This window comes from Hesperophylax consimilis, chromosome 8, assembly GCF_061612785.1.
Source record: "Hesperophylax consimilis isolate HC1 chromosome 8, BYU_Hcon_1.0, whole genome shotgun sequence".
NCBI lineage: Eukaryota > Metazoa > Arthropoda > Insecta > Trichoptera > Limnephilidae > Hesperophylax > Hesperophylax consimilis.
This window is the reverse complement of record NC_142843.1, coordinates 34,857,647-34,871,893: the sequence shown is the minus strand read 5'-3', so window position 1 is coordinate 34,871,893 and position 14,247 is coordinate 34,857,647. Positions and strand designations below refer to the sequence as shown.

General features: G+C 34.5%; 1 protein-coding gene across 4 annotated transcripts in view; it reads left to right on the top strand.

Annotated features, from left to right (window-relative positions):
* sprt (PDZ domain-containing protein sprite) overlaps positions 1-13,981 on the top strand; it is a 189,569-nt gene extending 175,588 nt beyond the window's left edge. For all 4 annotated transcript variants that reach the window (XM_089634613.1, XM_089634612.1, XM_089634610.1 and 1 more), the window contains 3 exons: positions 10,651-10,819; positions 11,196-11,369; positions 11,646-13,981. In XM_089634613.1, coding sequence (XP_089490739.1) covers positions 10,651-10,819; positions 11,196-11,369; positions 11,646-13,637 — 2,335 coding nt within the window. In that variant the 3' untranslated portion in view covers positions 13,638-13,981. The remainder of the gene's footprint in view (positions 1-10,650; positions 10,820-11,195; positions 11,370-11,645) is intronic.
* Positions 13,982-14,247: the final 266 nt, after the last annotated feature.

Below are 14,247 nucleotides of genomic sequence, written 5' to 3'. Positions count from 1 at the left end.
TATTGATGATTGCTTATCCTTACAATTGAATCTCATTAAATTTTCCAATTGGTGTATCAAATGATCTAGAAATTTTATGGCAAAAAACCGTCGATTTTTACATATTCTGTAAATAATCAGAAATTGCACTAACAACGACTAAATCTCCAATAAATTAAACAAAGCTTTCTCTGTCGAGAAACGCCAAATTAACATCAAATTATAATGACAAATTGACTATTTCTTCTCGCGAAACAATGACTAGAAAAGCGAAAACCTATAGGATTCTTGAAAATAAAAGTATTACAAGTCGCACAACAATCTTATTACGATTTAGTACACTTCATTATAAAAAGTTCAGTAAAGTTGGTGTGAAAATGTATCGAGAATCTCGCCATAACAGCCATTGGAACAATGTCTCGATAATTTTATTGTGTTTCTATGCTTCCGGAGAGAGTTATTAGTGACAAAAACAGGGCCTCACCAACAAAAAAATTTCTAGTATTTCTAGTATAAATATATATTGCGTTAATGATTTTTCGGATATAAAAATAAAGTTATTATGAACAAGTGTAAAAACAGGTATAATAACGACAATTTCTTCAAATTATTGGTAATCCGGTTAAAATCGGGATTTCAAAACATTCTCTGATAAACTTTTAGTAAATTCCTAATATATCGGAACAGATGTTTACGCACCACAATGACGAAATGCGAAAATATTAGAATTTTTATTGTATATAAAAAAAGATAATATATTGGTATTTAACTAAAAGTTTACAGGAAACCTAATAATTCATTCGTTAAGGGCCTGCAATCTAGAAATTACGAACGAATTAACATGTTTCCTGACAAATTTTTAGTAAATTACGAATATATTATTAAGATGTCGGTAAAAAGAAAAGTACCAATTTCTAACTGAAAACCGCACTCGACTTAAATACATTTTTCCATGTCCAAAATCAAACCCTTCATTTGCACAAAATTACTATGCATACCAAGGAAGAACCTTTTTCAATCAACTCCCTGAGGAAATCAGAATCATAAACGACAAAAACCAAGTTTTGAGCATTTTGAAAAAATATTTTAAAGATAAATTATCAAAAAAATGAATAGTAAATATTCTACTTAAGAAGCAATTTCCAAATATAGTACCTATACATATTAATAAAAAAATTAAAAAAATTGTCTTTATCCCAGAAACTAATAACATCATATTTTTATTTATATATTATAGCTACTAGTAGTACATTTTACTTACAATATTTTTTTCCTACTTCTCTTGATTCTATATGTATATCTACAATAACATAATGTACACTCCCAAAGATTGTCATTGTAAATTGTAAACCTTATTACTTACATGTACTTTTTCCTTTAATAAAAAAAATAATAATATATATATATATTCGGTTCACGAAACTCCGAATATTTTTGCATTTGGTCATGAAATGTTATATGTTATGTGCCTTGATTGTAGTAATATTCAATATATAGCGCCCTTGAGGTGATTTCTCACGAAAACGGCGCTATATAAATTAGCCAAATATTATTAATATTATTATACTAACCTGATAATTCATTTGTAATTCCTACAATCCCGTTTTTAACCGGATTACCTATAATTCGAAGAGATTATTAATAAATTTGCGATACCGTTTTTTCTCCGTGTACCTACTTCATAGGTATATACCAATTTAATTTTATATTCTCATTTCGTCGTTGTATATTATCAAGGCAAATCTGGCAAATGCAGGTGCACGAACACGTGTTCCGATATGTTAGGAATTTACTAAATATGTATCAACAAATGGCCTGAAATCCTGTTTTTAACCGGATAACGAATAATTTGAAGAGATTCTTAATAAATTAGTAATATTCAATGTTAGTATTTTTCCGTGTACTTAATCTAAAGTGTATTAGATTAATTAATTTGTCTCTTCTTGTGAGGCCCTATGTATTGCGACAAGAATCCGGGTCCTAGTTATTAGTTTTAAATCATTAAAGTGTAACTCAAGGCATTTATCTGCGCAAGCCGTGTGAACAGACAAGAGAAAGGGTGGATAAATATAACCTAACAATGATTTACGGTAATCTGTAAGCTAAACATAAAACAGTTCTGCTAGCCTCGTCGGTTTGTACCCAGCTCTGCTCTTCTGATACACCCGATAGTGCTGTCGGAAATTTGAAAAATACTCCGGCACTAAGTTACCTTTAATGAGTTATTTCATTCTCAATTATTTTTAATTAAGCGGGCCTATGGATTACAAATGAAAGTATGAGAAGGTCACGGCTATTAGAAAGGTAACGTCGCATCGCGTAGGAAGAGAAAAAACTATCAATTATACATTGTTTATTGGATTGTGGTTTAGAAATAATGAAGTGTTTGTTTATTGGAGAGTATTTTAAAAATAATCACTCGAAATCAAACGAAGAGGTTCCGAATTGCTATTTTTTAACTACTTTTGTATCGCTTTCGTAATTTTTAAACTAACATATACCTTTTTTGTTGCACAAGCCATATTGTGCGTTTCATAGTGCAGGTATATTGAATAGAGTTGGAATCTGGTGCGAAGCCAGGTAGTAACTAATATTTAATTTAAACCTTAATTAATTTTTATTAGAATACACTTTTGAAGATTACATTACATTTTTTTACTACCCATCAATATAATACAGGGTTTTCCAATAAGAGGTGTTATTTTGAATAGCCCGCTATTTCAGTAGATGTTACTTTTGAAGCTGTCATTTTTTGACATTTGACAATTAGAAACTACGCCATTAATAAAAATGGAACGATACACACGCTTTAACGATGCATTTAAATTATTAAAATTCACTATAAAAATGGTGAAAATTTGGCAGAGACGGTTCGTAAAACTCGAACATTTTTGGGTCATCGTGAAGCACCTTGTCGGACCGCAATACAGCAATTGGTGGAAAAATTCGAGCTGTTGCAACAGCTCATGTTGGGACAACTTAGTGATGTGAAGAATAAAACCCGTGCACGTCGGCGTCGTCACTGTAGCCGAAAATGTTGAAGAAAACCCAGGTTTGTCCATTCCTCGTCATTCTTTGGAATTTGGCACTCCACAAACGTCATTACACCGTATTTTGCATAAAGATTTGTGTCTTAAGGCTTATAAAGTTCAGTTAACACAAGAAATCAAGGCGGCCGATCATCAACAACGTCGTGTCTTTGCTGATTGGGTCCTTGAAATGCGTGAAAATGATCCGGAATTCCATCGAAAAACCATCTTGAGTGATGAGACCCATTACCACCTCGGTGGCTTCGTCAACAAGCTAAATTGTCGCATCTGGGGCTCGGAAAACCCAAGAGTTATTGTTGAAAAGCCCCTCTATCCTCAACGTGTGACTGTTCGGTGCAGTTTATGGTCCGGCGGAGTCATTGGACCTTACTTTTTCGAAAATGAGGCTGGAGCAACAGTTACGGTGAATGGATTGCGCTATCGAGAGATGATTAATGATTTTTTATGGCCGGAATTGGATGGTATTGATCTGGACAACGTTTACTTTCAACAAGACGGCGCTACGTGCCACACAAGCCACGAAATCATTGATCTTTTACGATTGAATATCAAAATAACACCTCTTAATGGAAAACCCTATATATCATTGAAGAAGAAGAAAATTCTAATAAATCCAAACGAAACATGAAACAGAACAAGACACAGAAAAATAAAAAGGTTTCGATCTTAACTGGGAATCGAACTCACGTTCTCTGTCTTACCAACTTTGCAATCGTTCAAAAAGATAGCAGCCAAAAATATGGGAAAAATTAGTTGAAGATAATGTTGTTAATTCTGAATTTAAAATATAAGATGGACAATAATGACGTAAAATAATTAGGTCGCAATGGCCGAGTGGTTTGAAGCATTGTTCCGACAAGACAGAGATCCTGGGTTCGATTCCCAGTTAATACCGTTACCTTTTTATTTTTCTATGTCTTGTTCTGTTTCATGTTTCGTTTAGTTTTATTGATATTATCTCTTTCTTCGATGATATCTTAATTATTCAAGTTCATTATTTTGGGTAGATTACTTGCTAGAAGAGAAGATATGTTAGCATAGATAGCCACGTTCGTTCAAACCTAAATTCAATCTAAATTTTATGTCGTAAATTTCGCTCTTAGGTAAATAGAAAATGAGTACAAGATGGGTACAGCCGATAAATAATACGGAAAATGACATAATAGGAAGTTATTTTAATCAAGAAGCACGTTTACTTCAAACTCTCAGCAATTTAAACAAGAAGACGAAGAAGACCACCAAACTGTCTTTCTCTTCTTGTCAATATTCACACTGTACCTCGACGTCTGTCACTTTGAGAATATGAGAATGATATAATAATATATGTTGATGGCCGTTGATTACGAACCGAGTCAGTTCAGATTCAGTTTCCTTTATCAATAAGACAATAAAGGTTCCGCCGACAGCGAGTTTCAGCGTTCTCAATAAGTGGATATCCTTAATCAATGAATAGCGGAACAGCCTTCGCGTTTATTTATTGAGATACTATCGCTGATATCAATCATGTTACAAATAACGAGAAGTCTTGTAAGATGCTGCGGGAATATTTTTGCAATCCTTCTTATCTTTAACAATGATCCACTCGGTATCGAAGCTTTTAATATTGATTTATTTCATATATCGTTTGAACTTGCAGTGAGGGACTACAGCCCGGAATTAACATTTTTTCGTTCTTTTACATCGTATTTTAATTAAAGAATGATAATAATTCTCTGCCTATATTTGTATTGCATGGAGAAAAATGAGTATTGCTTATTTATTACACATTTCAGAACACCTTCGTAACCTTCACTGGTTCAAGTGCCCTGAAAGAATCCAGTACAAACTGTGCTGGATGGTGTTTAAATCCATCAATGAAATGGCCCCACCCTACATCTCTGAACTATGCTTCCCGGAAAACACTGGTCTGAGGCAGTCAACGCTTAGATCAGCAACATCAGCAGCTGTAGGCAGACTGATAGAACCTATGCGCAAGCCAAATACTAAGTTTGGTGATCGCGCTTTTGGAGTATCTGGGCCGAAGGCTTGGAATAAACTCCCTCCGGAACTAAGATCCATAACAAGTCCAACAGAATTCAGGTCTAAACTAAAAACTTACCTTTTTAAGTTGTCGTACCCTTAAATTAAATATACCAATCCTAAGAGAAAGTCCAGTTATATTCAATTTTTCAATTAAGTCCTGTATCTAAATTTCGCCAATAAACAATTAGATAATGTTAATTAAGTGTTAATCTCAAGTGACCTACCAGGTAAGTATTGTACTGTATATTTTCTCCATAAATATTTAAATAATAACACTGTAGAAATGTATTATAAGTTTGTACAGCGCCCTTGAGGTGTTTTTGCACAAAAACGGCGCTATAAAAGTCATCCAGGTATTATTATTATTATTATTATTAAGAATCTCTTTATTTTTTGTATTCCGGTTAAAAATGGGATTGCAGGCCGTTTCCTGATAAACTTTTAGTAAATTCCTAATATATCGGAACACGCGTTCATTCACCTGCATTTGCCTTGATAATATTATAGGAGAAAACTTCTTGATAAATAATTCTGCTAATTTATTAAAGATCTCTTCAAATATATTTAGCATTCCTGTTTAAATCGGGATTGTAGGCTATCAACGTATGAATTGACAGGTATCCTGATAAACTTTAAGTAAAAACCATTTTTTGTCACGATGTCCGAAAACGTGTTCGTAAAAATCCTTTCCATTTTTTTCATTGCGTTGATACATTATTAAGACAAACCCAGGTGCATGAATACGTGTTCTGATATTATTATGAAATTAATTTATTCTTCACTTTAATAGGAAGCGGCTTGCAGTCCTGTTTTAACAGAATTACCAATAATTTGAAAATATTTTTAACAAATCAGCATTACTAATTTTGATTCGTGTACATTCGTATTTTACTAAAATTTCATCAGAAAATCAATCAATTCATTTGTTAAGGGCCTGCAATCCCGTTTTTAACCTGGTTATTAATAATTTGAAGAGATTCCTAATAAATTAACGATACTAATTTTTCTCGTTGTGCGGGCTTTCAACTAGTCTACGAAGTAGAAATTACATAATTTCCTACCTTGGAATACAATCAAACCAACAAAAAATGCAGAGAAACTATTATAATGCAAATCTGGCAATGACGTCCTGTTACGTAAACTTACGATAATTCAATAGGTTATTAAATCAAAACTCCGCCAAGATTACGCAAAAACAGTGAACAGTTGTTGATACAGTTGTTCTCTTATAAATAATAATATCCTTCTGTTTGAGAACACAATGGCAGGATATTGTATCGCTAGTGGAAAGCAAATTAAAATTGGTCACTAGGAAGGCAGAGGTAGCAACTCACCTGTACAATGCTAGTACCCAGTACCTAGTACTTGGCTACCTGGCGGTAAGACCGGAATCACGCTCTGTGACCACTGCCGCGACGTTTCGTATTTTAAGCATTTCAATTGGCTAAGAAAGGCCATAAGAAACGAGTTTTCAGGTTACACCCAGACGTAATAGGGTGAACTTCACAATGCAAGACGTTACACTCGTGTTGTAGACAAGATTCACTATAACTTTACATCGCGCAAGTCAGAGATATTCCACTATGAGTTTTATTGAGGAAAAGATTCATGTTTTTTTTCTTTAAGGCGATGCACTACGTCGTGTAATATTTTGAATCGAGCTGCTATCAATAACACACATTACGTAGATGGCGATAAGGCTTAAATTCCCGCTTAACACCATCCACCTGTTTTGATTTATGCAAGAAAAAAACATGGCCAAAAAGTGCCTTTTATTTTATTTTGTGGATTTTCAGGCATAAATATTTATTTTTCTTTCGATCATTTTATAAATAACTTAATTTGCCACATTATACAATAAAAACATAACCGAAAATGGGTTCGTAAGTAGGAGATTTTGAACTTCAAAGCAGTTTTCAGAGGCCTTATACATTATTTTTTCTGGGCTGATAAAAAGACTAAAAAAATACTCGATTATTTCAGAGGCCAGAATGTATTCTACTCGCAGTATTTAATTAAAGCATCTGAAACATTTCTAGGCGACCAAATTTTCAAACCAAAAACACATGATTTTGCATTACTACGAAGTGCGTCGCCTTATGTATATTTTAATGACGCTTATGGATAAAAATATTACCTGTGAATTCTAAAATTTGAAACTAATTGACTGAACGTAGCGAAGGTTTTTACTCGTACTGCTTGAGCGTTTTGCATTTCGTTTTTCTTTAAATATGTTTATTACGTTCCGGTTCCCGTTAAAGATGGTGGCCGTTTTAACCTGTGGTGCGTCGCAGAAACCGATCTGCACGATCAAAAAATCATTTCTCAGCATATAAAAGTAGCTATTCTGGGGAAAATACTTATGGTAGATTACATTGCACTACTTTTATATATATAGACATATTTATCGGTAATCTGGTACAATTTACAAAAACATCATAATGCAAAAAGCAATCAAGTTATTATGAAAATGGAATCAGCCGACACAGGGCGAAAACACAGGTTAATGGTTCACTAATTATTATTATTTTTAATGTGATAGACCGTCGAATCATTGTGTTTATTAATTGAGAAGGTAGGTATTTAACCCTTAAGGCCTCGTAAGGACATTACTAGCCACAAACATCATATTCCATTATGCCTCTGAAGGACAAATCTGTCCGGGGCGCCATAACATTATAAAAGTTTTTCTTTCTATAATGCGTAGATATGTGATATGTCCGTCATTGGAAAGATAAATAATTATTCTTCACAGTTTGTATCAAATATTTATACATTATTACAAGGATAATTTTTTTTTCATCGGAAGTTAAAAAATATTGTATAAACGGTATTAAAAGTGAAGTGACTATTTTATTGCTTTTTACCTACACAAAAGAAAAATGTTTTATAAATATAGAGTTCTTTCAAAATTATGGAAGTTCCGAGTAAAAATGTCCTGTTATTTTTTTTTGTTAAAATTTTCATGTTTGATATTAAAAAAATATTTTTTAGAAAGATCATTGTTTTTTTTTCAAATACAAATATTTCAAAGATAATTTTATCTAGTTTCTAAAATAGTATTTCTTTTAGCGACAACTTCAAAAATAACTAATACGTAGCACATTTTAGATATCTAGGGAGCATTCCGAAAATCTAAAAAAAATCGCCATGTCATTGGGACTTGTTGGTAAAAATATTTAAAAACCTGAAGGGTTAAGTACCTATTTATAAATCATGCGATTTAAGATGAAATTCAGGTTTTGATTTATTAAAACAATTATAAACATCCTTTTTTGGATGTAACGTCTACTAGTTATTTTATGTTGATGTCAGATAAACAACAACAAAAATTGATTTGTTTTTAAAACTTATTACTTTCTAGTCTACAATGTAATCCTAGATTTTAGGATTATCTTCAATTAATAAATGTTATTTTTTCTTGGACGTCGGTGTTTAAGATGCCACATGTGGAGTTATTATCCAAGCGTAAAATTACTGAAGCGTGGTTATGTTATACCATAAAAGCATGCAATAAAAAAGGTTAGTCGTCTTTAGAATTTAGTTCAGTTTAAATGAACTAATTTAAATATTAGAACGTAGGTAATGACAAACAGTCCGGGCTATAAAATGGAGCAAATTGCAAACTTACCTGACCAAGAAAATATACAATTAAATAAAACATTTATCTTTTATATTTCTAAAAAATCTCTTATAAGAAAAATATATTCTAAGAAAAATTATGTAGATGGAGACTCCCAAGGAGGATATTGTGTGTCCACCTATGACTCAGTTGAAAAACTATGTAGATGGAGACTCCCAAGGAGGATATTGTGTGTCCACCTATGACTCAGTTGAAAAACGTAAAATTTTAAAACCGTTTTATAATTTTTTTTTAACCAAAATATTTATTTTCAATATTCCTATTGGAGGAAGGTATCTCATAAAAGAAATATTCACAAATTGACTAGTTTATTAATTTACCAAATCCTTATCGTGTCTTTTGCGCATGTACACGTAAAAGGGGAAACTGAAAAGATGGATGAGATGAACGAAACAATCGCAAACGGCTTTCAGTTGCTTCGTTCCTTCTCCATAATTCGTGGTTTGGCTCATGTGTATACGCAGCATAATATGTTGATAAACCAGGGCATTTATGTTGCACGACACGTTGCGTATTTAAAATTAGCGTAGTTTTGCATTTTATACACCTTTGTCCTATTTAAAGATCATAACGATATTTCCTCCAAGGTAAAGAATGTTTCAAAATATGTCATCATCATCATCACTTTTGGCTCTACAACCCCTGGTGGGTCTTGGCCTCCTCAAGAGTCTTCCTCCACTCATCTTGGTCCCGCGCCAGCTCTCTCCAGTTTCGAAGCTCCAAGGCAGACAAATCTTTGAGGACGTTGTCGCTCCATCTTAACCTTGGCCTTCCCAGGCTCCTTCTCCCTATCGGTCTTGAGCTCAGCAGGGACTTTGGTTCTTGATGCTCGGTCATTCTCTCCACATGACCTAGCCACCGAAGTCTTCCCAGTTTTATGAACTTTGTGACGTTTAGCTCCTTAAACAGAGTATAGAGCTCATTGTTATAACGTCTGCGCCAAAATCCATTTTCTAGAACCGGTCCGAAGATGCGCCTCAAAATTTTCCTTTCAAAAACGTCCAGTGCTCGCTCATTCTTCTTAGTTAGAACCCACGTCTCGGCTGCGTACGTAAGCACTGGTCTAATTAGTGTTTTGTACACTAATACCTTGGTAGTTCTGGAAAGCAGTCTGGATTTTATCTGTTTTTGTAGGCGGAAATAGCAGCGGTTTGCATTCACGATGCGCTTCTGGATCTCTTCTGTAGTGTTGTTATTGTTTGTTATCAGGGAGCCCAGGTATGTGAATCTTGGTACCGTTTCAAAATTTTGGCTTCCACATGCGAGAGATGGGGTTTGTTGGGTACATCCTACGGCTATGTATTTGGTCTTCTGCTGGTTTACTACAAGACCCATAATTTTGCAGAACTTTCAAGATTTATGAAGGCGTCTTGTAAATCATCGGGATTTTTCGCAATTATGTCGATATCATCAGCGTAAGCCAATAGTTGCACAGAGTTGTCAAATATCTTTCCTCTTTTCTCAATGCCTGAGTCACGAATATAATTTAGTAATTTTTATATCCATGTAGGTATTCTCATTATCTCAGCACTGGAATGAGGATCCTACGAAATTGAATTAAAGCCAATATAATGAAGTCTTAGGTAGGTAACAATATGGTATACTTCAAATTGACCTCCAAGGTCACCAGAGGTCGCAAGAGGTTAAAAAAAAATAAACTTAATGCACTGGGAAAAAATGTTTTTTTTTCAGAACTAATTAAGGATTTTTTGTCAGTCAGGATAAACGTAAGAAGACAAAGAAACCGTTGGTTTTGATAGATGTCAACCTTTTCGATTAAATAGTGGTGTATATAAAGTTATCTATTTTATTTTAATTAAAGATTGTTTTATCAAAAGATTGTTCTAATTAGAGCTTGTTCTGATTAAAAATTGTTCTAATTATTCTAGATTTTTCAAGCATATTTATGTTTTCCGGTTGTTCTATCAAATTACTATATTGTTGTTGAATTCCCAGATTACTGGAGGTGAATGGGAAACTGGTCCTGTCGAAGAGCAAGGAGGACGTGGGCCGACTTCTGAGCATTTCCCCGAGCCCGGCGCAGCTCGTGGTGCTGCGGTCGCGTCCGCTGGACGGCGCAGACCAAACGGGGGGCAGGGTGCCCACGCACTCTGCCCTGGCGCAGGTATATCCTTTTCTCCATTTTTTATAAAAGGCACGTCGTTAGAATCTGTTATCTGCCAAACGTTATGTTAAACTGGAACATTCAGGAGTCAATCATAACCTCACATTTGAATCTTTTATAATTTGTTCCAAAATCGGTGTTGCCATAGTCGTGAAAAAATATTGTTCCATTTTATTTAATTTCAACACATTCTTGATGAACTGCACTTTTTATGTTACCAAAGCATTTTGCGTAAAAATATAAAGCCCTTACCAATAAAGTGTTTTAAATTTTATAAAACATTTACCCTACATTAATGATTGTTTATCAGTTGTACAAAATTTAAAATATGTTTATTAGCCCACAGTGTTTGATATTGTTTTTGTTGCTTGTCCAGATGGGCTCTCTGCGGTCCGAGCTAAATGCGCTGAGAGAGCAGGCGGAGGACGCCCGCCGCACCAAGGACGGGCTCCGCAGTGACAACCTGCGCCTCACTCACCGCATCACCTACCTCGAGGAGCAGGTGGCTGAGCTGCTCGACAGGAACAGGGACCGGGACCCTGATGCTGAGGTAAAATAATGGCGTGTTCATCCTAACATAACCTCCCCTATCTCTAGGGATTTATTGTTACCTTTGAATTTAATGCATTTGTAAAACAAGGTTTATTAGTCCAGATTTATGGTGGATCTACCCAAAGGTACATTACTTATTCTAGCCCAACCTTATTCATTGTGGTCTACCTAAACTCACATTTATAAAATAAAACCGTTGCATAGCTACCTAAACCTAACCAGCTTTATTGCACAATTTTACATCACAATTTAAACTGCCAAAATTCTGTTCCAGGTTCAAATCGTGACTCCTCACAATGTGTTGACTTCAACTGTCAATATGCAGAGAAACGTCACCAACATCAATATCACTTCCGAACCAACTTCTAAACCGAGCCAGTCGAAAGCCGACGTCCAAGTCTTCCAGAAAGGACCCGATGTCACCGCTCTCGTAGCCAACCTACCCGGCCTGGAAGTTGGAGGGAAGGATACAGCAGAAGCCAGTGCCAACCTGCCCATCATCAGACCTAGATCCAACCAGTCCAATGTCTCTAGCACTCAAATTGCTATTGGACAAGGACACTCCCCCAAGTCTAATGGATCAAAGAGCAGCTATTCGGTAGAACTCAACGATGTTGTCCCAAAGTCTAATTCTCACTACCCTTCAAACCATGTGCATTTCAACCATAAAAGTAGTAAAATAAATAATAACCGATATAGTTTGCAACCTTCCAGAAGCTCCAATTCAATAGATCATCACAGCGATGTTGATAAAAGTTCTAAAGTAGATATCAAACCGTATTCCCTGAGACAATCTCTGTCACATCACTCCGTACACAAATCCAAAGATTATCCTAATTACGACTACAACAGTGAAACGTCCGCAGCTATTGAAATCATTAAAAATAACCAAAAACATTACTTTGATAAAAATTATAAAAATTCTAAGAATCATGTGTATTCTTCGAAAGCATTAAGCGACGATAACTCAGATATTTTGAAGTGTTACAAACGAGAACACAAAAAATCGATTTTAGAATATTTCGACCGAGGAATAAATGGAAACAAGAAAGCATCAAAAAAAGAAACTAAATTTGAAGACGATATCAACAATTACAATTCTGACAAGAAACCGGACAAATCCTCCAGTGTTAGCCAAAAATCGTCAATATTTAGCAGGAAGCTATCCAAATTAGATAACTCAGAACCTTCAGAGAAAATAGATTTCCATCCTGAAAGGGATTATATTGATCACCGTATCGATGGCAAGATTATTCAGAATGCACATAAATCAAGTCGACGGATGTCTAAGCTGCATGTTAAAAATGTTAAAGCAACAGAGTGTGATTCCGAGCCATCCTTAACTTTAGAAGAAGACAAATATAGGAAGAGTAGAATGAAAATTCTTGATTACACCTCAGAACCTAACTCCATTCAAGGACATTATAAAAAGCATTATCAACATTCAGAACGCCCCAGACCCGCTCCTCCCAAGAAACCTTTAAGACTTTCCCTTCATCGTGCCCAAAGCATGCAATCGGTTGAAACGGGGAAACAGTCTGAAACATTCTACCTCCATGATCCTATCCAACGTCAAACCTCCGCTACAGACGTGGCCAACAGAGACGAAACCAAGTTCTCAATTAGTAATAGCAACGGAAATATCAACGGCTTGTTCTATGGTAACCAGGATGACTACAGAATAAAACCAGAAAGTTCTTACGCAAACCACTCCTGCAACCAACTATCTGTCAAGTTTTCTCTTAGCGATAATCAAAACATATCAGATTCTGCCAACAGTGCTTTGGATAAGAAGGTAAAGAAAAGATCTCACAACGGGAAAATATCCCATCACAACCCTGACAAACTCTTTATGCTAAATGGCCATGATGGGGATCGAAATGGGGGATATACTAGTTCAAGGAGTGAATCTCTAACTTCTATACCAAAAACACAAAACAATAAAGCACGTTCTATAAATTCTAAAGAAAATTTATACAATGGTGTCAACCCAGAGGCCTTGAGATTCAATGGTTACAAAGACAGGTCAAAAGCAGAACTGCAAATCAAGTCCAACAGAGGCGGGGTGGAAGAGTATGCAAAGAAAAACGGTTACACCAATTATGAAAAACACGAATCAGCCAGCGAAAGTTCTAGAACTCCTTCTCGAGCGGAATCCTGTCAGTCTGCTGGTTTTCGGTGGCCCTCTTCCACAGTATTCAAAAATATCAGGATAGATAGTCCAACCAGAACTAACGGACATATTTCTGATGGTTCAAGGAAATAATCATTATATTTTGAAAGAATTGTATCATGGTTGTATCTCTTGTGTGTAAAAATTTAGGAATAATTAAATGCCTTTACCTAATCTAAAATAATGTTTCAGCCAGAAAAATTTATTGCATTTAGTCTAAGTAATATACTTTATCATAATTTTTGGAAAAAATTATTACGTATTAGATTTTTAAATAAAAAATTTATACTTATTAGGTTCTCACCGTATTTTATAATATGTAAATAATAAGTAAATTTATTTCTATATTGTAATGTAAATAATACATTTATGATTCCTATCGACTGTCCATAAAAACAATGTTATATTTATTACTTTGCAATATATAAGTCTACAATCATTCGAAACGTGTGATATATAAAAATGGCTTAAAAATGTATTTTCTGTGTATTTAAAAGATGAAAATAAAGTAAATATTAGGAAAATAAATATAATATTTGAACTTGAATACATTATTTTAACCTCCACTCTCCCTAAATTACTAACAATATCAAAAACTTACTATATATATTATTATTTTATTATCAGGTACAGCCTGATAACTGTGTCATTGTTTTTTATAAAGGCGATGGAGTTCTGGGAAGAAAAAGATATGAAGTGTTAG